General features: G+C 35.7%; 1 protein-coding gene across 1 annotated transcript in view; it reads right to left on the bottom strand.

Annotated features, from left to right (window-relative positions):
• Positions 1–26,095, bottom strand: part of LOC138702790 (uncharacterized) — a 120,051-nt gene that overhangs the window by 40,699 nt on the left and 53,257 nt on the right. Inside the window, exons 2-7 of the mRNA XM_069830088.1 lie at positions 24,488–24,690; positions 20,934–21,122; positions 15,034–15,158; positions 9,704–9,911; positions 6,634–6,809; positions 3,325–3,546 (exon numbers count right to left, since the gene is read on the bottom strand). Coding sequence (XP_069686189.1) covers positions 3,325–3,546; positions 6,634–6,809; positions 9,704–9,911; positions 15,034–15,158; positions 20,934–21,122; positions 24,488–24,690 — 1,123 coding nt within the window. The remainder of the gene's footprint in view (positions 1–3,324; positions 3,547–6,633; positions 6,810–9,703; positions 9,912–15,033; positions 15,159–20,933; positions 21,123–24,487; positions 24,691–26,095) is intronic.

Here is a 26,095-nt window from a genome sequence, read left to right as displayed (position 1 = left end):
GACTGGAAACATTTTAAATGTGGATATTAAGAAGAATGAAGTGTGTGAAACGAACAGAAGGCCAAGAAATGAAGCTGTACTGGAGAAGAAAGAATAATGATGTAAATGATCAAAAGAGAAAATAAAATTGGCTATGTCATTGGTTATGAAGATACTGCTTACTGAAGGATGCACTGGAAGGAATGGTGAACGGGAGAAAAAATTGGAGCATAAGACGATATCAGATGATAAACAACATTAATATATTTCGATCGCTTGCGGAAAGTAGGAAGACGGAAAATGGGAAAGAATGAAGGATGCTGGTTTTGCACTTGCGCAGGAAACTATAAGGCTTCGGCCACAGTGCAAGCGGCTGGCGGCGCGGCGCGTTGAGTGGCGGCGTGGATGAATCACAAACGCGTGTTAGCAAATGCAGCTGGCCATAGTGTGAGCGGAGCGGCATTTTGGAGGGGAAGTTGGTTCATGGACAACGCTACACGCCGCTGGCCGCCTGCTCTTGTTTGAGATTTTAGCGGCGCCGCTCACAATTGCAAGTATGAATTGTCAAGAAATGAGAAAGAAGTTATCATTTAAGAAGTGAAAACCCAAATATTCCTATGGAATAATTGGGAGAAGAACTTCAAAAACCTCTCCATGACGAGGAATATGTAGGAAGACATTTTACTGAACGCGAATAATATTTTTATAACATGTCGTGTGATGATGATGATTATTATTATTTTCGTAGAATATTGTCGGGATAAACACTCAGTGCTGCGTACAATATTAAACATATTCTAACTCCGAAATAAAGGTACAATTATATGATTTAAATATTTCTGTTGTTGCGATTAACCATCGTTAAAGCAAAGAAATACCGGTAGGATTAAAACTATTAGGTCAAAAGTAATTATTTACAATCTCATACAAGAAATTGGCACTTCTGTTATGAAAAACACAATCTATTAAGTACAAATTATAATGTTATATTAACATCTGCGACTGATTGAAATAATCAGTGAAGTTATCCTTATTTGTCTATCAAATTCACTGCAACTATTATTCCTGCGATCTGAGTTCTAATGAGTTTGCACATCATCAGTTCTCTAATTTGTAAAGTCGTTTCATGATAATGCAGATCATTCTTTGTCGCAATCTTTTCTCAAATGGAAGATTATAATATGTGCTGGCTCTTTTCACATTTGTGTCCATATTTCTATCGTGAATCGCCACTTAGCACGCAATATTCAGGAAGCACATTCCGCGTATTATTTTTCGAACACTAGATAAACGTTGATTAAAATTTTCCCTTCTAGGCGTTAGTTCTCTCACTAGATATTGCCTCATAAGATAAAGTTTTAGAGGATAGGCTTCATCTCCAATAAGTACAAATGATACCTTTACAATTGAGTTCGATAGTTCACGCACATTGAACCTGTTGGTCTCCAACAAATTGAAAAGTGTAAAGTTGTGAAAATGCCTCCATCACTGTGTTTTCCTCTTCCCACCAAATCAATGGTTAAAATGTTTAGTCTGAGCCAGAAATACTCTGTAGCAATACTACGTAAATTAAAATATCTGGAACTGAATTTATCAGGACCCTTTACCTGACCATGCTTTTCGTCGTTTGTTACGAATCAATTAGGGATTACAACGTTCGTAGTAATCACTGACTATTTCGTTTAATTTTTCTTTGTTTGGTTATAGTATAAATTCTTTAATCTATTAATTTTAGATTACCTCACCCGTTTGTCTTGTCATTACAATTGCTGTAAATTTTCCTACCCTGAAGGAAAATGCCAGTAATCGCAATGATGTCCCTGTGGTTATAAACCTACAAGAAAGAGTAATGTTAGAAATTTACCTTAAATTTTGTTGATCTTAACGTAGTAGAAGACTTAATATTAGAATATATTAATATTTCAGTCACTAATTCATTAAATATTCATTATTGCATTCTATTTCAGAAGACGTGGCAAAAATAAGTCGTAGAATTTAAAAGATAAATATGAGAAGGAACTCCAGAAGCTCCCAAAGATACGAAGCGGTTCCGAAGCTCTTGAATCGCTACATCGTTATGGACGTTTTTCGACCTGACGATGTTTATGAAGGACGTCGTCCTTTCTGATAGGACTGTACGAAATCTTTCCTTCCAGGAGATCCCATCGACTCCAAACAGTCCTGATTTGGGAGAAAGTAAAGACAATTATCAGCGATGATAACGTATCACTTCAGACGAATATGTCTTCGAATGCCTCAACAACAATGCCAAGGGCTCGAATATAAATCTAAATTATTTAAATATATATCACTTAAAAATATATATTTATGTTAAATCTATTTATCAATAATTGGTTATTTAAAATAGGACCTTATATATACAATAATATAAAAAAATAATTGATGCTGAAACTAGAGTAGTTCGATATCCTGTTAATAAAGAAACGGCAAGAGAGTATATTTTCAGTGGTACGGAGCACAATTTTTAATGTCTCTTTTGCCGCATATGAAAAGTAATAATTATAAGTGCAGTGGAAAATTTAAATTTGCACAGCAAACAATTGTAAGAAGTTTTAAATGCAATAAATCAAAATTAAAAAAATGAAAAATATTGAAAACTGCTCATTTCTAATGTTAAATTTTCGTAAGTATAAACATGTGTTTTTTTTTTTTTTGCTATATAAGATGCAGCCCATGCAATTATTCGTAATGAAGGAGACTTAATTCCATCAACACAAAAATTTAAGGATTCGTAGGACTATTTTCATTTAATTTAATTTATATGCAGTATAGCCTACCTGCAGCATTGCTCGAAGAATGCATGAATGCATAAATAATTGTATCTTAATATAATGATTAGCCATTGTGCAATAGTGATAAATCTCCAAAATTTGATGGCTTGCTTCTGCAGTCGCTCCTTATTTTTATTTAGAAAATAGTCGAAAGTTGTAATAGGCATGCGAGTATACTTAAAATATCTATCTGGATATGTCCCTAATTCTCCATACAAACGATGAAATTCTCAGAGTTTCACATCTCTTATTAAATGGATGAACATAAAATTCTCTTCTATTCCTATTTTAAGCTGTTCTTTCTAGATAAGAATTGCCTAAAAGCAAACACTGTCATGATCTCATCTCCACGCCGCGCCGCGCCGCTCACAACTCTGCGCTATATGGCCACACCAACGCTCTTTCCTCCCCACTCCTCAATTTTTCGAGAGCGGTACCGCGCCGCTCGACGCTTCCACTGTGGCCGCAGCCTAAGTGTAAATGTGTGTCGTATGAAGTCGAAAAAATTTGCTCCATAAATTAAGGAATAAGGTCACATCAATAATAATTTTACCGTGGAAAACCATGTCCAGGTAGGTCATTTCTTGGATGTTGTCGAAAGTGAGTTTTCCTCCATGCTTCTGCAACACATCACACACCTCTTCTCGGACTCTTGTCTGTACGTCTGGGTTAAGAGCTAGACAATATAATATGAAGCTCATGGCAGCGGATGAAGTTTCGAACCCGTCTCCGAAAAATGTGATGGCTTGTGCGGCTACGTCGACGTCCTTGAACACTGCAACAGCAATAACTAACATTATAAGAATGACCATTTAAACATCTGTACTCTTCTTTGCAGTCAACAAACTACACCTTTCAGAACATATGGGTCTATCTTTCAGGCATCCCTAATATTAGCATCCAATCTGTTTTAATATACCTACTGACTATGATAGGAGCAGAAGAAAGTCCTTCTGCATTGCGGCCACATTAATGTGGCCACTTGTACTCACAATCCAGAGCGACAGAGGTAGACAATGAGATTGAGTATAATGTCAGTTGAATAAAAAGTAGTTATTACTAAAAGTAGTGAAATTTAAGTTAACACCACCGACTCAGTGAATAAAAGTAAGCTTATTTTTATGCTACTAGTTTCAAATATAAGCAAATAATTACTGAATAAAGTTTAAAATTTTGTTTGAAATAAAGCTTCAATTTATGTATTTGTGAATGTGCTGAGTCAATTTACGTCGTAGTAAAAGTTTCACAAGATAAATTTATAATTTAAAGGTTAAGCCATATTTGCGTCTGTAATACAGAATTCAAATAACACGTATTGTTAAAGGATGTAAGATTATTTGTAGAAAATAACTACTTAGTCCCAAATCTGGCTGATATATTATACAGGTGCGTCAAAAATACCTGACGGTTTTTGCAATGCAATACAAATCATACCCGCTGAATGTCGCTGCTGTAGTGGGTGTCCTTGTGTTGTGTACGTTTTGGAGTTCAGTTGAGATGGAACGTTGGTCTACTGAACACCGCATTGCTGCGGTAGAGTTGTTTATCAAAACAGAGTCCGTTACTGCTACTCAGCGTGGGTTTCGACTGCACTTTGATACACGTCATGCATCTAGTCGCAATACCTTGGTATTGTGGGCACAAAATGGCGTACAGAGGGGTCAATAAAGAATACCAAGCCACCAGAACGTCCTCGTTCGGCTTGTACACCTGCAAATGTGGAATGGGTTCGGGAAGCATGCGTCGTAGTCCCTGGAGGTCAACTCGGCGACATGCTCTAAGAATGGCCGTGGAGATCCTAGCTGTGTGAGCTGTTGCTCCATCTTGCTGGAACCACCACTCACGATGACCACGGACGAAATTCGGAAGAAGAGTTTCCAACATGTTCATGTAACACTCGGAGTTTAGTAACTGTTGCTCCTTCCTCATCCTCGAAGAAATAAGGATCAATGATGCCGTGCGAACAAATTCCGCGCCAGATTATCACCTTGTCACTGTGTAGTGAGCGTTCATACAGTTCCTGAGGATTATTGGGAGCCCTGTATCGGTAATTCTGCTTGTTGACATATCCACAGAGGTGGGAGCGTGCTTCATCGGACATGATTAACGTACCCACAATACCAAGGTATTGCGACTAGGTGCATGACGTGTATCAAACTGCAGTCGAAACCCACGCTGCGTAGCAGTAACGGACTCTGTTTTGATAAACAACTCTACCGCAGCAATGCGGCGTTCAGTAGACCAACGTTCCATCTCAACTGAACTCCAAAACGTACACAGCACAAGGACACCCACCACAGCAGCGACATTCAGCGGTTGTGATTTCTATTGCATTGCAAAAACCGTCAGGTGTTCGACGCGCCCTGTATTTCAAACTCCAATTCAGAAAAGTTTAGGAAATTGACTTCCCTTGCTCTTACCGCGTGTTCTTCAATTACAATTAATATTAAATTTACGATCACGATTAGGCCTACAATGGAATCCAAGTACTAAAATATTACCTGATTGTAGTCTGTTTTTCTGTAAGGATAAGATCCCGTCAACGCACTTGAAAGACAGCTAATGGTTTTAAAGAGCTAGACTGTCAACACCCCTTCCGGCCTGCGTATATTAGTTGCGCACCAAACCAGAAAATGTATTCCACGGGGTATACATTACGGCACGTGTAGGCCTACTTCAGTAGATACTCTGCTCATGAATGCAAGTAACGCGCACTACAGGGTCACTCTACACACGGTCCCTGATCTACACGGTTCAATTTTCCATGCGTGGTAACCAAACATGTGCGCCAGTCGTTCACAGTCTTAGAAGAAGAAAATAATAAACGAATAATATAAAAAAACAATGATTTGTAATTTCCAACCTAAAATAATTTACCCATATATATAAAAATAACATACAAAGTATACAATTATGATTCTAGTCTCATTATAAGAAATAACACTGAACATTTTCATTTTATCAAAAGAAATATTCATTTTATGTTCAGAAAAAAAATATTTGTTCTCTAAAATATTCGTTCTACATCACAAGACGTTACTGGAGCAAATCTGAAATATGATGCAGTATATCTTACTATAATCAGGTGAACAATTACTTAGTGAATCCAATAGTGTATCTCATATGTGACACATAATATTAAACCCATAATTTTAATAATACCTAGGAAGTTCGTATCGTAATTCCGATGTTGAACTTGGACTGTAACGCAACCGAATACATAGCAGCACGAGACATTTAAAGAATAATAATTCGGAGAAAAAATAAACGTGTTACACAATCCTGTTTGCATAATTTTTTAATATCGGACGAGTTTACTTTTTGGAAATCATGCATAATATTAACATTACGTAAATAATACAATAACAACAGAATAGTTCCCTTTGTTGAGATCCTAAACTATTAATATAAATTAACAATATTCTTCTGTACATGATAATATGCGTTGTTTATATTGTGAACTGCGTACCGTCTGTAGCGAGCGGCAACAGGGCGAGGTGCGGGTGACATCTATACTCCTCGCTGTACTCAACTGAAATTTACTGTTTTGGTACGAACTTCCTATCTGTGATGATGACGAAGTGGAGAAATGTTGACGGAATGATGTAGATGTCTAATATGGGGAAAAGACAAAACCTCGAGAAAAAAAAAAAACTCTACTACATCTTGTTTGACAGAAGTGTCACTGTGGATTTTTCAATGAAAAATCCCAGTCCTGACCTGGACTAGAACCCGGACCGCCTGCGTGACAGGCTGAAGGTGTGACCGAGCCACCGCAGGATTATATAGATATGAAATTATGATTATTTTGGTATTTATTAAACTAAACAAAAACGTATGATTACTATTCAGGACTGTTTACCGTTCTTTTGCGGTGCGGACTCGTAACCATTAACAATGCCATTGTCAGCCGTCTTGTTCTTGAGGTTGATGAGGTGCTGCATGTAGTCAGCTCGAGAGACGTTATTCTTCTCTCGGTATTCCACCACTTCTTCTACGATGCGTCGGAAAAATTTCTCCACAATCCCAGTAATAAATCTGAAAGAATTCCAATGTGTAACTGCCGTTCATTAAATATTTATATCAGACCTGCACAAGGTTTGCGCTCTCCGAGCCGGCTCACAGTTCATGAGCGGAATGCAGGTATTAGCTGCGTTCTGTATAAGGGTGGACTGGAAGAAGGGGTGATCTCGTACAAAATACACACAGAAGGAAGTACTATTAGGAGTGCTTATTACATGAATTCCCGTACAGCGTTTGCCAAACTATCTTGCACTATTATTAATTAATAAAGAAATATTTACTTTACAGAAGTAATAGAAATTCTATAGCTACTTAAATGTACAATATCATTTTGTTATATTTTCATTTATCAGTACATCAAAACGAGGTTTAATGCTGTTGGCATAAAGTCTGTAGCTAATAAAGGACACAGGTTCGCAAGGAAAAGTAACGCGAAGCGCATATATTTCATGACGAGACCGACCCGCTGCCTCCCCGTGTCTGAACGGATGGTTCTGGGTGAGCAACAAGCATTGGACCAGCGCGCTCGGCTTATCCGTCCGCAGCAAGTCTGGAATTTGGCGACAGTGGAAGGGTAGCTGTACTCAGTAAGTAAACTAATTTTTATACATAAATAAGAATATTGACAAATTTGTCTTTCTGTGCACGTGGCGATTCAGAGCAGAAGGTAACATGCGACAAACTCCAGATAGGCGATGACTATATGTAGCGTGGATGGGCAATGTGCCTCTAGACTCTCTTATCTGATATAACAACATAACATAACATATTAATTGTCAACATACTGATGGGTAAGAAGTGATACCTTGTATCTGTAAATTTGATGGTGAATCAAAACATTGTTTCAAAAATTATTTTTCTCAAAATAGACAAACTTTGTGTATATACAGTATATTCTTGCTTTACAGGGTTTCCTGCTCGAGTACAAAATTTTAGTAACTGTCCAGTTTTGTAAACAAAATAATTAGAGACCACAGATTTTCACATTAGCGATAAAAGGGACAAATCGTTGATTGTAAAGAAAGTTGCTTTTATTTACGACAGCCGTGGCGAAAAGGCCATGGTGCGCCGAGCCACTGTGTAAGGTGCAACGTGCATAGCACCTATGGAGGGAGGCGGACAACCGAAGGGGAAGTTAATGCTTAGGACGTGTAATGAAGAAAGAAATGAACAACAAAATATAGGACACATTATCACAACCTAAAATTAACTGTCTTCAGAATGTCTTTGCGACAAAGTTTCAAAATCAGAAATTATGTCACTTACTGCCAATCGTAGTTGATCACGAAGGTATTTGTCTGTCAGTCGTGATCTAAATTTGATTTTTACTATTTTCATTGTTGAAAATAATTTTTCACAAACGTAAGTTACAGCGAACATGGCTTCAACAGAGCAAGCGAAAGAACGAAGCTTCAAATATTTATTTTTTTCCAAAGATTTGAAAAGTTCAATATCTGTCAAGTCCTTACATCTAGCTTTCATTTAACGTCATATTGTAAATCTGTGATTTTAAATTGAAAATCTAACCGCATTATTCGTACATCTGCTGTAAAAGAATCGACGTACAGAGATGATAATGATAATGATAATAACACTTAACCTTTTAATGTTTCATCAGTAACATGTAGTAACTTATAATGCCGTTTTATGTTATACAACCGTTTTCCTAGTAATATTTGTGAACAAATCATACATTTAATATTTTCATCATATTGTAAGCAAAAGAATGCATTCTCCCATCCTACTTGAAACTTTCGTTTTTTATAGAGGTACATGGTTTCGAGAGAGATATTGCGACGATACGCCACTCGCAGGTCCGAGACAAATACAAATAGAACGGAGTTTGACTCCAGTGAGTGAGAGGGTGGGGGTTGTAGGTAGGAAGCGAGAGAAAAGCACTGCGAGCCACAATGTGCTCGTGAGTCGCATTTTCGCCGCGGCTGATTTACGAGTACGCTTGTAACAATAGCGAAAATGGCGATAGATTTGTTTTAGAGCGAAATAAATTATTTCGGCGAAGAAAATGTGAAATTGATTTAACATTTTAATTTCATTATTTTTATTAACATTTGATGCACTGTAACATTGGTACCCAGGTGTAATCACACGACCACGCGATTACTTTGATCGGGCATAAATCTGATTCTTTGAAAGTTAACTCTGAACTAAAATACTAGTGTAACTGACTGGCAACAATGTACATATACGTTAGTCTCATATTGTGTGGCTTAATTAGTTTCATGGGTTAACTTTTAACTTGTGCAAATAACAACAGTCTTATTACAAGCTGAAAGCTAGAACTGAGTTGTTGGTAATAAATGTCATCAGGTATGGTTACATTTCTACGAAGAAATTCTTAGTACAATACGCCTTCGTTATCCCACCAGACGTATAATTTTTTGGATGAATACTGAATTTTATACGGAGTGTTGTGTAATGAAATAACAGAACCATTTTCTTGCTTGCTTTCTTCGAATGGCATTCTCCCGTAAACGGCACAAATGTTTCGAGCCGCCTCCGTTGCCTTTACTCCTGTATTAAACTCTTAAACAGTTCGTCTTCTTTAGCTCACAGATAGCTGAAACTTTCTTCAAATCCGCAAAATTCAAGGTGTATTTACAAGCACAACGCTGCAAATAACAAATAACAATCTCCTAACAACGCAGTGTAGCGATGACGAACAATAACGCTACAAACTTAAGCACTAACTTAATAGTTAACTTAAATGGATATTTTTGGAGATACGAGGTATCACTTTTTAGCCATTGATGCGCTACTGCTATAAAACAATCGATCGACCACACATGAGCCTGTAATGGACCTTTAACCAGCCCTGGTTTAGGAAGATAATGAATAATAATTTGTTTTCTAAATAAGTATTGTTTTCAATTCTAGTATAATTTTCTCACCTCAACTTGAATAAATTAGCAAGCCATGGTATGAAGAATATGATCAAGATCTTCATATTCTGGTAGAAGTCCGGTTCTATCACAGCACGGCCCATTCTTCTGAATTCACTCTCTGGATCTTTTATAGCTCCTCCGTTTATCCCGAAAGCACAAGAAGCCACAACGTTGGTTGTGAACTGCGCACAGAGTTCCTTTACTTCGTATTCATCTGCGAAACATTGAAAATGAACAGATATGTAATTTAAGAAGGGTAGGGTAGGGCAAAAGAAAAGTTTAAGATTTAAAAGTAAGTTAATAATTTTATTGAAGTACTGAGTCTTCAAATAGACGTTCATCCGCGAGTGTTAGGCAGCACGCCGTTTCCCGGCAGAGTCGGATATTCATAACCCGTTAAATCAAGCACATAATGCTCACACAAATTACAATGAAAATAAGCACCTACCTTGTCACGGAATATGCTAGAAATTATACCCTTGTTGCGCCACATACCTCAACACCTTTTAAGAAAATTCAGCTGCCACATGTGGACGCACACTCACGGAACGTCTATTTGAAGGAAAAACGTTGTGAGAACTGTACCTTTCATATTAAATTATTCCACATTTATAAACGCTTGTCTTCTTGAGTCCTGAGAGTATAATATTAGTTAATTATGCAACAAGTGTAGCCTATAATCTTGATTATTATGGCATGAGTGAATGTTTGTCGCACGAACGAGTGTCATACGATTGTCCACGAGTTGGATACAACACTTTATAGCATCTTAGCATTATAAATTGTAGGAATAAATTATGAAATAATCGTCATCCATAGCTGACAAAGTCTTCATATGTTCGTGTCCATCAGTTGCGCCTGGCATTGGCATTGAATAAAGAGAAATGGATGACCTTGCACGTATTATAAACTCTATTTACATCTTTGGTATCAAATTGTATGTTACAAATGTTTCTTTATTTTGTTAATATAGTTTCTCTGAACCACAGAACTGTTTTATGTGATATTACAAAAGTGATACAAAATTGCTAAATATTGGAAATAAATGATACGTTACCTTCTGTCCTGCATTTCATTTCTTCTTACGTGGCGCGTAAAAGCGGTAAGCAAAAGGGCAGACCATTTGCATGCATAGCTACCCAAGCGTTCCGGTATTACGTCATAGCGAATACGTCTTTGCTATTATTGGCACAAGTGCCATAATATGTAAGTCGATTACGCACGATATTTGATGTAGTAACAATCTGTATAATGCTAAGATGGCATAAACTATATTATACTTCATACATAAAAAATAGCTTTCAGCCGCCAAATTACTCTTCAAGAAACGACCACTCATATAAACTGAGGGAAAGAAGACTTAGGACGGACACTGGAAATTTCTCTGTTCTCAATCGTACTATCAGGGACTGGAATGCCTTACCTGCAGACTTATTAACGACTTTACCAATAACCAAATCTGTATATAAAATAGGCTTAAGGACTTTACTAATAGACTTTAACATATTATATTATTTAAAGGGTGTAACTGATGTTTTATTATTTGAAGTGTTGTGTCAGTGAAGAAGTGTGTTTTATCAGGGAAGTGTGTTTTTGTCAATGAAGTTTTATAGCAGGGCTGGGCACCTGGAGCGAATCCATACTCTAGAAAAGGAAAGTGATGCTAGGAAAGTGATAAAGAATATACAGGGACATCATTTTATTTTTACTAACATTTTTAATATTAACCTGTCTATACCTTTAGAGAACCGGAAACACCAAGACTGGAGTTCGATGATACTGGCGTAAAACACAAATCACTCTACTAGGTATAGGAAGGAAGAAAAGTAGTTCATCCATTTACGTAAACTAGGAAATATCGCGATTTTGAGTTTGATAATTTTCATTAGGTTTTTCTTTAATCAAAGTACAGTACTGTATTAAGAATAAGTGTTTTTACTCACGAAGTGAGTTATCCATGCGAACGTATTCATTATGCAGTGTATATTATACTGTCTACAGCACATTAGCGTGAAAGAAGTTAAATTGAAAAATAATCATAATATGAATATTTAAACACAATTTTGAAAATGGTGGCCGTTCATTTCGATACAGGCTTCAGTTCTTTTGTGCATATTATCGCACTATAGACTATTGCATCTAATTCCAATTGCCAGTTTCGTCCTTCGTACTAGTAACTCATGTTGAAATAATTCTGTACCTACTCTACTAGTAACTCATGTTGAAATAATTCTGTACCTACTCTACGTACTGTAAATTCAATCTTCACTTCTGCCCGACCCGAAAATATAAAATTACTCAGACATGCTATCTACTGTCCGTCCAAGTGGTTATGCCGCAGGATTGTAGAAAGGGAGGAAATCACGTGACAGTTAATTACTTAACGAGGCCCTTTTATTTAAGTTAAATTAAACAGCTGCATAATATTACGTAAACTTCCAATTCCTAAGAGAAATTAATGTTTTCAGAAAAGAGCTAAGACAGCCCAGCTATTGCAGAGGGGCGAGCAGAAGCAGGTGGGGGAAATCGGTATGCGACATAGGCAAACGGACAGTACCTGTGCGAAAATATGATTCAATATTGAAAGCTCTTTCGTCACTGGAAAACGCGAACATATTTCTGGAACGTACTATACTCAGTAACTCAGTACTGCTTACTATCTGCGGTCTTGGTTCTGTGTGGAGTTGGAACTTCCTTAGTAGAAGGGGTGGGAGTGAAGTACATTCAAAAACTCAGGTACAATAAAAATTGAAGTAAAAATAAAATGATGTCCCTGTACATATGCTAGGGAAGTGACAAAATCGTAGCGATAAACAGTTATGATTAGTTGAAACACGTCCTTAATTGATCAAAAGTAGTATGACGTAGTAAAAGTGTAATAGTCGTATTAAACAATTTCTTAGCTCAACTGTAGTAACTATAAATTAAAATAATTGAATACATAATCAGTCTTTATAGTCTTAGACTGATATGAAAAAATCTATGCAAGGGCTGTGAGAAATGATGTTTCAAGTTACAAAAATAAAGTCTGGGAATGAATCACACTATTAATTGCCATTAATTGAATGTTCTATTGAAATAATATACAGTAAGCCCTCGTTAAGACGAACCTCAAGCAACCGAGAAATCGTCTATTCACATTAACGAAGTTCGTCTTATCCGAATTCTTATGGATTTTTGTTAAATTGAATTCACTATATATTAGTTTTCCTCCATGACAATGCTTCGCCTTTGTAGCCAGGGTTCGATCTGGGAGAAGGTTGTGTAAGAGTCGCATTTCATCGAGGTTATAGCTATCCTTAGGCGGTTATTCATTTTTCTCTTCTTAGAAATTCCCCAGCCATTCACTCATGCCCCTTCATTTACTGAATTTTCTTCTCCACATACGTAGGCTATTAAAAGATAATCAATACCATGGCCTTTTTGAAAACGTCATAGCCAACGGCTAGAACATTCTGTCTGTCATTCCATATTTGGAATATAGGTTATTCTTGAATTACGGGACCTGATTTTTTTCACTAACATACACGACATTTATTGAATGAATAATGAGAAATAATAGTACATTAAGTCTTCAGCTTATCAAAATAATACAAAAAAGAATTTTAGCCGGTAAGTCGTTACATTTTTTATGGAAATGTACTGTAGAAACAAAGTAACATTTGTTTCAAATTTCTAATAAGGAAAACAGAATATTTATTAAGAACATCAGTTCTGAAACTATGCTACAGATGAAAACTCCTCTACTATAGTGTCAAATATTCTTATTCATGTTCACTGATTTCACTTTCAGGATGATTTTCATCCAGCACTGCTTAGAATCCAAAATATTTTGAAGAGAACATGTCATGCATTTTCTGGTTTTAAGAATTTCAGTAATAAAATAATATCATTTTTCTTTGATAAGTTTAAGCCAAGTCGAGGAGGAATTTTTAGATTAAGCTCTTCTTTTGATGGTATATTATGTCTTGAAAAACTGAATGGCTGAAAAACGGTATTGTAAGTACATGCTACTGCCAAAGACACTGATGTATAAAACATGAGTGTTACATATTTTTGTATTGCGAATTTTTAACCTTTTGATTTATTGATAGTGGTACATTTTGTGCCCTCATATTTTTTAACCATTCAAGAATCCTGCCTGGGAAGGAAACTTTATTTTGTTCCTTATTCAAATTTATTCCCAATACTTTTCGATTGCTGGTAAAGTTCATGTTTTGGGTATAATAAGTTAATTAAGTAATAAAATATCGCTGAAGTCGAAAAGTATTGGGAATAAATTTGAATAAGGAACAACAAATAGTTTCCTTCCCAGGTAGGATTCGAACCACGAAAGTCTTAGTCACCAGTCTATCGTGCTCTGGAGTGAACAAGGCTCTGAAATCAGCTCCGGTTTTATTTTTTTTTTTTTGCCACTACTGTACATCCTTTACAATATATTGCATGGGAATTCTCTTCGCTCGCTCTAATAGTAAAGACATCAAAATGCTGGAGCAGCGTCAATTTAATCTTTGTTTTTATTATGCACGAAAGAGCACCTAGATTTTGAAATTTGAAAATGTTTTGCAATTTGAGTTTTTCTCATAGTACCTTGAGACACTTCATTCAAAATTTTAACTTCAGTTTATATATAGATTTTTTCCTTCTTTAACTCATGTTGTTGCTCGTAATGAGGTGTTAACCCAAAAACTGACCGTGAAAAACTAACAGTAATTTACACTGAAGCACGCAATGGCACTTCTCGAGATAGGACACACAGAAGACTTGAACTACTACCACAGTCTAGTATATACAGTCACGAAGCTCAATATGTAGTAAATATGCATCCATAGATAGTTGCTAACCACTAGGATCGCTACTATCGCCTCATTACAGACAATACGAAATAGGAGCTGCACAGTCTATTGTTCCTAGTGCCCTCACAAACTCAAGCTTCGTGACTGTATATACTAGACTGTGCTACTACTCTGGTTCCTCTGGGGAAATACAGCAGTACATATTATGCGTGTTCAAATTGATATCTTGAAGGACATTTTGATGTCTTTACTATGATAGCAAGCGAAGAGAATTTCCATGCAATAAACTGTAAAGGCTGTACATAAAAGTTGTCGTTTGTTCGTTTTAAAGGAGAGGATAAAAATTTGGGGATCTAAAATTTGTTCGCAGTTCGTATAAACTGAAATTCGTATTAACCGAATAAAAATCCATTAAAATCACTGTATTTGAGCCAGGACTAGGAAAATTGTTCATATTAAGGAGATGTATCTTAACCGAATTCGTATTAACGAGGGTTTACTGTATAGACTATTCTCATTTCATATGAAATTCGATCTTACGTAAGTGAGAAGTTTTCTGAAGTTTTTCCTTCAATTCTTCACATACTTCTTGGACGAGTGGAAACCATAGTTTCAGTTTCGTCACAGTGAAGGCCGGCATTAGCTGGGCTCTGGTTATCTTCCACCTGGCGTATAAAGAAACAGATTCTGTGTATAAATACTGTCGGTGACTCAGGAGAAGACGAGAGCGGACTGAACAATACGTGCAATACTTGTTCTATAGTAAGCGGAAACATTAGGTCTTCTCCTGTTCAACTTAGTTGTTACTGTGTCGACTATGAGATCGTGAGACGTCTCTGTGCAAGCGATTTATTAAATAATTAGTAAGAAGTGTTAATTAACAAAGTATCGAGTGTTATTATAATTTTATTCGTTTTATTCGCTTCACATTAAGTTCTTTATTTGCATTATTTGTGAGTTGGTATGGCAGAATCTAAGAAAAAAAGGAAAAACAATCCATAGTGAAGCAAGAAATATTATTGCTTCTTTTATGCGTTCTCCTGTGTAACCCACCCCGCAGATTTTCCATCCCTTTCTAACTAAATTACCCTGGTCGCAAGGCTCGCAAGAAGCTAGTTTTGACATTGGAAAGAATTTAGCTTTCGAGTTATCCCTTTCGTGAGTTGTGTTCAGTTCAAGTATTAGTGTGCAGTGTGGCTGATATAATAAATAATGAGTGAAATAACAGTTCCTGACACTAATTTATGTAGTCAAAATTAATCTTCTGATAAAGATTTTAACGTTGATTGACGTAATTTTACTAACACTGTATCTATTGACCGTTAATATTGTGATTTCTCTAAATATGACAGGGAGTGAGCTAATGTTAAATTAGACGTATACGTGTTCATTGTTAGAGATATGTGTAAACTATGAAATAATATTTTAATACGTACCATTGAGGTGATGCCTTATTGGTGTTACTTATGAGCAGGGAAAGGATTTATATGTAAATACATATTTACTTATAAAGCTAATATAATTTATATTTTGCATTATCTTTATGTTTCACAATGTGTAGGGTTGAAAAATCCTACTTTTATTTTCCATATTTTTCCATATTTTAGAGTTTCGTACATATTTTCGTTAATTTCCATATATTTTCCATATTTCATATAAAACAGTCCATATTATATTAGGTTTAACAATAAAACAAAACAAAATTCCATTAACTTTTAAAAATACATTTCAACAATAGAGATTTAAACACATGTTCAGTAATCCCTTTAACATCAGAGTTATTTGAAAATTAGCAGTCCTATCAACAATGGGAAAGTAAGTTACAAAACTGTATTAATTTAATTTAAAATTTTTAACAGACTTCAGTTGTGCAGCTCAACAGTTAAATGCCAGTCAGAGTACACATAGGTTCAGTTTTGTAAATCATACTATAAAGACGGTAAATATGCCAAAAGTACGTCATTCAGTCAATTTAAAATCAAAACTAACAAGTTACATTTCAGAATTTAAAGAAGATGGTTTATCAACTGACAATAAAATATTATTTTGTAATTTGTGTCAGTGTGCAGTATCATCTACACAAAAGTTCCTGGTGCAACAACACATTACAACTAGTAAACATCAGGCCAACAAACAACTAAATTCCAAGCAGAGACAATTGTTTTTAACACAACCAACAACATCGAATGTAAGATCTGAGTTTAACATCGACCTGTGCCGTTCTCTCATCTCTGCTGATATTCCTCTCTACAAACTAAAGAATAAGGTCTTCAGGGAATTCCTTGAAAAATATACTCAACATACAATCCCGGATGAGTCAACACTTAGGAAGACGTATGCTCCATCCATCTACGATGAGACAATACAGAAGATAAGAGATGAAATTAAAGATAGTTCAATTTGGGTTTCCATTGATGAGACTCCCGACAAAGAAGGTAGACTTGTTGGTAATGTAGTTATCGGTTTGTTAAGTGAACAATATTCTGAACGAATTCTTTTACATTGTGATGTTCTAGAAAAGTGCAATAACAAAACTATAGTTAAACTGTTCAACGAAGCTATGGGTATCCTGTGGCCAAAGGGTATTATGTACGATAATGTGTTATTCTTTATTAGCGATGCTGCCCCTTATATGGTCAAAGCTGGACAAGCATTATCTGTTGTATATCCTAAATTGACTCATTTTACTTGTGTGGCGCATGCATTTCATCGTGTGGCAGAAGTGGTCAGAGACAATTTCCCTAAAGTAGATTTGTTGATTTCATCAGTGAAAAAAGTATTTCTCAAAGCTCCCAGTAGAGTTAACGTGTTGAAAGAAATGTACCCTGAAATTCCATTGCCACCAAAGCCAATTTTAACTAGATGGGGTACATGGCTAGAAGCAGTTGAATATTATGCCGAACATATAGACTCTATTAACAATGTTCTCCTTGCATTGGACTCTGAAGATGCAGTCTCAATTGATACTGCGAAAACAGTTACCTGTGACATAAGTGTGAAGAATGACTTAGCTCACATTCAGCATACATTTCCATGCATCATAAAAACGCTCAAAAGTCTCCAAAATAGGCACCTTTCACTATCTGAAAGTTTTGAAATTATAAATAGTACTGTGGAACAACTGAATCGTGGTAGAGGTAAAGTTGCAGATGCAGTAAGAGCTAAGGTGGACACTGTACTTTCAAAAAACCCTGGATATGAAGAACTACAAAAGGTTGTTGCTGTGATGAGTGGTGAATCAACAGTGAAGATTAACTTGGACTTATCCCCAGCAGACATTGTGAAATTGAATTATGTACCAGTTACTTCTTGTGACGTCGAACGCTCTTTTAGTCAGTATAAATCTATCCTCAGAGACAATAGAAGAAGATTCACTTTTCAGCACTTGAAAGAAATGTTTGTAACCTATTGTTATGGTAACAGACAATAAAAATTGTGTTTTGTTGAAACTACATTGGAAGATAAGGTACGTCCATTATATTTTTTGTTTAGTTTGATTAAAATGTACCAATATTTAACGTACATAGTCATTTTTTTATAATTTTAAGTCCATATTTAATTCCATATTTTGGTAAAAATCCATATTTAATTCCATATTTTGGTAAAAATAACTACATATATATTTACATATTTCATATATTTTTAGTCCATATAAATCCGTTCCCTGAATATGACTATGCATCCAACACACAAATTATTAAAAGTACCAGATGTGTTTATCTCGAAAAAAAGTTACAGTTTCAAATTCCCGCAACTGTTTTATTTTTAAGTTCACTCATAATTTCAATGGGTCATCCCAACAACGTTGTAACAGCCATACCTAAGTAAGTTCAGAATGTTGGAAAAAGTGTTTTAACGAAACATCCACACTCTAGATTAGACGGTTTAGCTGAGTATTGTAATTAAATATATTACGTAAAACCGTGAATGTGAAGAGAAACCAAATAATCGTTTGCGAAATAACAATACAAACGTTTCAGCGGCTCGACCAAGAGAAGCTAGAGTCGAATACTTTGAGTTACTAGCGGAGACCTCAGTTCGAACTTGCTAGGGTCGAGAAAGAGAAAATAGCATTGAACGTCCTCAGTGGATTAAGGAATAACGAGTGCGTATTACTAGAACTACAGAGCATAGTTGAGCGTCAGTACGCAGTACTAGTATATTAGCATTCCATTATGATTCAAATATAGATTTTGATGATTTGAATGGCATTCAAATCGATAAGAAGTATAAAATATACAATAAATGCATATAATCCGTTCCCTGCTTATGAGGTTCCAAACAATCTTCGTACTGCTGACTTGACATTGACTACTGTTTATTTTAAGACTATATTTTTGCAATACCATTCCTCATACATGAAAGATAATTTGAGTTAGCTTCCCTGCTCAAAATTTCATGCTACGCCACTGATAGTAAGGATTTAAGATAAATTTTATTTCTAAAATAGTAGTATTATACAAGAAGGGCCCAATTTCTGTTATTTAAATAATAATTTAATCCTTTTCAAGCACTTGCAGAAAAAATATCTTCCTGGAAGTGCTTTACACATGTAATGTTAAAGAACTAACTTTTTGTTGGTATTTGACACCTAGATATTCAGTTTATTGTTCCTGCTCTGACATTTAAAACGATGAATTGGGCTCTTCTTTGAATAACCGCTTCAATTGTCGTGACAGTCGGAGTGCAGAGTAGTAACACAGAATCCGATCTTGACAACATGTAACATTGCCTATGACAGAACTGCTAGGACTTGCAACCTCCGCCCGGTAGATGAACATAAGTAAGCCAGTTTGTATTTTTACTACATTTTCTATTAATTGTCTGACTCTATTACTATCTCGTTACAATGATGGATTGCTGACTAGTGTTAGTAGACAGACTGCATTTCGTGAAGGATTGTACTATTAATTGCCTTCGTTTCTGATCGCTTTTCCAAATAGTGGAAAAGAACCGATTGACAGCGCTCTGCTTCCCCTCTCCGGATTGAAAGTTAATACTTCGAATATTACATTACACCGTCATTTTTTTGTGTAACGCTATCGTACGAATCGTCAAATGGAAATTGTCGATGGAATTAATTAATGTTATTACATTTCATGCCCATTATTCCCGGATAAACTGACTCGTAAATATACAGAGTGAAAGGGGTATAAGTTCCGTCTTTTTCAGAGTCGTCGGAGACGGTCTACAGGATCAAAAATGTCCATACAACATAGGGTCAAAACTTGATAGTTTTCGCAGAAAAAATTTCTTTCCTTATTTTATTGACGTTATACTGGTTATATCATTAAAAAAATTACTAAAACAATTACATCAGTAGGTATATCTAGCAAAAATTAATATCAGTTTAAATAAATATTTGTGTGTTCCATTACGTTTTCGTGAAATTAAATAATAATGCATGCTTAAATGTGTTAATATTCTGGCGTGAGAGACGTAGCAACGTTCAGCAGGATTTACTCTGCACAGACGTACAGCTCAGCTGAGACCAAGCTCCTGTCCATAGGCCTACTGCCGAACGGATGACAGTTCAGTAGGCTACAGGTATTTGATAAACAACTTACAATGTCATTCACAACTTAGGAATATCATATGTTATTAATTTACGGAGAAAGTCGTCGTAATTCAAGTGATGCAAGAAGATGTACCGTCAACGGTTTCCGCAAAGGTTACGTAATCGGCTAACTTTTGTAGCGGTTTCTCAACGATTATTAGAAACTAGGAGTGGAGTTTCTTACCCCGTTTCGAAAATCACACAACCAGAAATTTCTTAAAATATGGTACTGTTTAAGGAAGCGGGAGGGATTAAACGTTGCATTAGATGTAAATGTTCGTGTGAGTTTGTACAGTAAACCATTATTGTTTATTTTTTAGACGTACAATAAAAAAATGTACCAATATTGTTAAATAAAATGGAAATTTACCATAAAGTTCTACTAACGATATTCAAAGTTTGTATTTGCTGTTCGTTTTATGTAAACAACAGTTGTTCTGGTCCGCCCCTGCATAAAACAGAGCATCTGTTTTGTACCGGTATGTCTGTATCCGCTTGAGCTGTACTGTGTACTTGTAAATCCCCTCCTCTCCATCCAGCAACGTTGCCAAATGCTTAATATTGTAAACTTTAATATAGTTAAATATTGCAAGTAGAAAAAATTGTGAGGACATTTTTTCTTCCTTGTAACATGAACAATCGTCAGTTAAAATAATGGCACTTATACCCCTTACATCCAGTAGATATCAACCAAATTCGTTCAATGATTAAGAGCAATCGGTGTACACAGACATACAGATGGTAAGTCCAAATGCATGTTTTAGTTGTTTCGGATGCTGATAACATGCACTTTGGATTCACTGTAGCTTTTCTTCGTACTTCGTGTAATAAAAAGCAAAAAACTTAAATATTTAACCGTTACTAGATGTAATAATAAACTTACTGTTCCCCGGTGAGACAGAAAGGGTTCCGTCCGAACATGGGATCCGTATTTAAATCCACATGTATAGCATTGTCATGGAAACTAGTGAATTCCTTCACTAGTATATTCTTGATAAGCTCAGGATCTCTAATAATCAGTTCAGGCTGGCCGAACTTGAATGCACCGCCATATTTGTAGCCATCCAGTTTCCTGATAAAAAAAAACAAGATGTGGAGATTACTATAACAAATCCATTGCGTATATTATTACAGAAACCTTGATAATATTTTCTCGATGGAGACAAATATGTACTTCTACATCATGCTGCTTTGTTCATGTTTTTGGGCCCAATTCATACCTATTGTATATGAAGTGTAAACAAATGGATGACATTTTTGACGTGAAATATATGTTTGAAATCAGTTCCAAAAGGGGAGCAATTCTGGAATTGAGGTGTTACGAAATTAGTAGCAATTTATAAGAGCTATAACTCAGTAACTAATCAATGGATAGTAACCAATGATATTCCGTATCAAAGTCAAAATTCCGAAGTTACGAGGGCAAATCGAAAAATTGTTATCCCTTTTTTTCGGCAACAGTAATAAACATACATGTTAATCATATACAGGCAGTGTTCTAAGGCCTTTGACTATTTTTCAACATAGTCACCACCGCGGTTCAGGCATTTGTCCCATTGCATCACTAGTTTGGAGATGCCGTTTTTTGTAGAATTCGGCCGGTCGGGCGAGGAATCATCGCCTCCGCGTCGTCGTTGAAAATTAACCTCATGCCTGCCAGGAACTTCTTCAGTAGATCGAACATATGGTAAGCACTGAGCGCGAGGCCCTGCGATTACCACGTGCTCGGTTCACTGAAGAACTTTCTGGCAGACAGGAGAATTACCGCAACCCGGACACTTCAAAACAGTGGCTCGATCTCCGTCAGCCTGCCAGTGTCGTTCAACAGTGTCTGGTGGAATTTTGAACTTCTTATTCACTAGGAAAAACGTGCAGTCGATTAGGATCTTTGTTCTCAATAGTTAGAGCGGGTTCACGAAGTTTGAAAGAGAGGCACTCCGCATTAGCTAATCGGAAGAGAATTCTGTTGCACAGGACACAGCATGCTGATTTCCAGATCTGGAAATCCTGGGTTCGATTCCCGGGCTTGACTCTCAGTGAATTTTTCTAGAAGAAGAAGAAAAATTGCTTGGGTTTCTAAAGTCTGGAAATTTGTTTGAATGTGAATGTGATTGTGAATGTGCCGGGTTAATATTAATTAGCCACTCATCAAAAATATAAAATACAGTATATCAGGATTGTAGCTGGGTGGTAACCTGAACACAAGTTTCAGCGTCACATTGTTGACAATAAAGATGAACAACGATCGAGAAAACAAGACTAACAGAGCGCGCAAAGCCGAAATCCCGCACGACAATATTGTATACGTCGCGTCGTTGATGTAAAGACTGCTTGTGAGTGTTCTGAGACGTCGAGATTGATCACTCCCGAAGTCCCGAACGTCAAGCAGCCTTGAATCGCCACAGTTGTTTATACCTGAGTGAACTTTTATCTTTCTACTTTGGCAAGTGTTATATATGTATAAAAAATCAAGTAGCCTATTTGAAACATCATCTCTACCTTTACCTGTATAATAATTCGTTCCCCAGTCTTTATTTAATTATTATGACCTTATTAAAAGACTAGGAATTTTCTTTTCATATGTTAGAGATCGAGTGTACAATCTCAAGTAAAAAGATATTAACGTTATGTTTCATGTTTCTTAGAAATGCAAAATTTATTTGAGAATTTGTTTCTATTTATATAACAATAGGTACCTATTATGATATGATGATATGACAACTAAGATACAGTTCTATTCTGTCTTTTTGTCTCATTTAAACACTTATAATGTTATTTATTTCAATGATGTATGTTATTCAAAGTTACGAAATCTTTCCACGCCGACCAAATGCTATTTCGAGAATGACGAGCGAGACTCGAAGCGCACGAGAATGACGAGACGAGACTCGAAAGACAAATGCAGCGAACACAGCAAGCGAGAGCGGCAGTTAGTTTTGTTCATCTCTAGTTGACAAGTAACTCCATCAGTTACCATAACTATAAAGCACTAATAAATGCTATAGAATTACCAACAACGAAAAAAATAATAAGAAAACAGAACAGTGTGAGACCCCATACCTTCATAACAACCATTGAAAAAATACAAGTATGAGGAATCGAACTGTTACCACACCCGATCTATAGCCCTGATCTTGTGCCTTCAGATTACCATTTCATTTTCATTTTATATTATTTTGCTAACACTTTTAACACAAATACAGTATACACAGATAAAATTTTAGCTCGGGCTCAGGGGCGGGTTTCTGATTTGAAATTAAGTATAATCGCCGCGGCCTCATGCTTAACATGTTGACATCATACATTAACGTACGGTGTGCTTTTAAAATATAATTTTGCCGACCGATTGTTGCTCTATAGGTTTCACTCTAAGCGTCACATTGCCACGTTTACTTCCTCGATAAGAATAAGCACTAGTTTGTTTTATTGTTAAATGGCTATTATTATTATTGTAATTATTATTATTATTATTATTGTTGTTATTATTATTATTATTATTATTATTATTATTATTATTATTATTATTTCATATACGAGTAAGTTGACATTCTTAACTCTCAATAATAACTATGTAATAATAATATTTAATCACATACCTTAATGTTCGTCCTCAGCACAAGACATTGCAACCTCGGTTTTAGTCCACGTGGATTAGACAAGTAGGTGTAATTTAATAATGGAAGCTGCTTATTGGTTGCAATATTGAAATTGAGGCGAGTGATTGGAGCGGCGACATAAGAAATTGAAAACAATAATACAAGTAAATTTCAAAGACCTGCCGAATGTTATGCACGTGGCCGCTCAAAGACCTGCCGAATGTTAACCATGAGAGCGCGGCGATAATAGCCTTACAATTTGTTTTATGCCTACTACACAATAAGAATATATAAATTTAAATTTGTTTCAATTAATGACCTAATTACTTCGCAGAAGAAATTTTCGAAACCAGGAAGTCGTTAAAATGGGTATCACCGAATTCTTTGCGGTGTAACAAATAACAAACCTCGTTGGAAAGCAGTTGAACATAAGAGTCTTATGGCGTTTACTTTGAAGATTACTGTAGATTAATTTCGTGTCACAACACACTCTAAATAATTTTTTTTTTCCAAAACCGACATTACTTATGTGACAGTATTTGTAGTAATGACATAAAAATGTTTATGAAAAACATAATGGAAAGTAAGTAAACAATATTAAATGTTTTGATTGGAATTGAAAGTAAAATATATCCCAGCCAAATATTCATTAGATTATTCAGTTTTTCAATATTCATATAATCTATATCTACTTTGAGGACCTCGAAAATCTGATTGATATGAAGTAAATGTCGGTATTTTCTTAATATAAAAGTATCCAAGTTATATAATTATCCCATTAGCCAATTATCTTATCAATGCTCAACAGGATATGACGCTGAAGGTACCTGTTCCAACTTACCAATAAATTTCTTGGTAGCATTCCCCAATGGTTTTTTTGGCCAGGAATGAATCCTTGAGATTTCCAAAAAGTAATCCAGGCTTCACATAAGGCACTCCTCTTTTCTTCCAGTAATCATTATTCCTCGTCAGGTACAGGTACAGCAGACCTACCGCTACAAATGGTAAGGTCCACAACGAAAAAAGTGAAGAAATTTCCATCGTCTGTAAGAATAGAAAATAATAATGAGAATATTAGAGATGTGCTACAAATTTACGTAATTCTTGCATTTGTCTAAGGAGATAGATGAACTAAGGAATGCGATTTTTCTGTTGGAAGATCAGCAGTTACTCCTAGTCAATTTTATACGTGAATACGAAACATGGTTTTAAAAATAATTATTATTGTTCATTGTGGCCTACGGCAACTCGTGTTACAGAATGGCTGTTTCCGTCTGAACACTTAAAACTGTGTAGCCCGCGAGGAAAAGTAATTGGGAATCGCTCCACTATATCATAGGTCAGAAGCATAAATTTTGGTATTATTTTTGTGTTAAAAATTATCAGAGTATCCTGATCCTGAATAGTGTTCATTATTTAAAATAATTGTTAAATAAAAACTACTTTCGTACCTCTTCTGCTTGTAGTTAGATATCTCTCATTCCCAACACTTCCAGCCGTTTCATAGCACGCAAGCTGTGTCCTGTTCAGAAGCCAAGCGTTCTCCTGACTGAGAGAACCCTCATTTTATTATTAAATGACCGCTGAAATAAGACTGTTGAATCAATTGGGCTAACCTCCGTTAATATCCTTGTCATTGAGGACGTGAATTGCTATGCAGTGGCGGTCAAATCGTGATTCGTAAACTGACGGCTTGTGTCTACCTACCGAAGTCAACTGAACATTTTAATTTCATTCTAAGTTTTACATTAGAGGTGGGGAAAAAATAACGTAACAGTTATTTTGGAACTGTTCCTTGTTTGGAACTGTTCCAAAAAGTAACAGCACCTTGGAACACTATGTTCCAAAATAACAGTGTTGCTTTGAGCTAGTACGAAATACTTGCGGTTACAAATACTCGTTTCACTTTGGAACTACATTATGACAACGCCTGTTCCACAGAACGGAACATGTTTGGTACTATTGAAAGCAGTGACGCCAACTTTTGGAAAACAGTGGGTGGGCTCAAACATTTGACGAGCCGTAAGTTAAATAAATCTCACAACACGACGAGCCCATATAAGTTGGCGCTACTGTTTGAAAGCAGAATTGGGAATCCTTTCGTCGTACTGAAATAAATGTTGGAAACTAAAGTAAAAGATAAATAGTAAAGATACGAAGATCGTCTTTAAAAAATGTACACATTATCTTGGAACTGATGTTAATTGAGTATAGGATTCTATCAAATAACATAATGCCTGTATTATAGTAACTGCATTGTGAATTTTATCAAGGGAGATGAAAATAAATAGGTTATGTTTTATTTCCAAATACTTTACAGTTTTAGTTTCATTACCAATTCTTGAAATTAAACTAAAGTCTGTTGAAACATGACTGTATTATTGAAGTTCTTTTGTTTAAAAAAAAGTACAACGGTAAATTTTCATATTTCATTACAGTGAGATTATTA

This window comes from Periplaneta americana, chromosome 7, assembly GCF_040183065.1.
Source record: "Periplaneta americana isolate PAMFEO1 chromosome 7, P.americana_PAMFEO1_priV1, whole genome shotgun sequence".
Classification (NCBI taxonomy): Eukaryota; Metazoa; Arthropoda; class Insecta; order Blattodea; family Blattidae; genus Periplaneta; species Periplaneta americana.
Note: the sequence above shows the minus strand (reverse complement) of the source record. Positions and strands in the feature narration are given on the sequence as shown.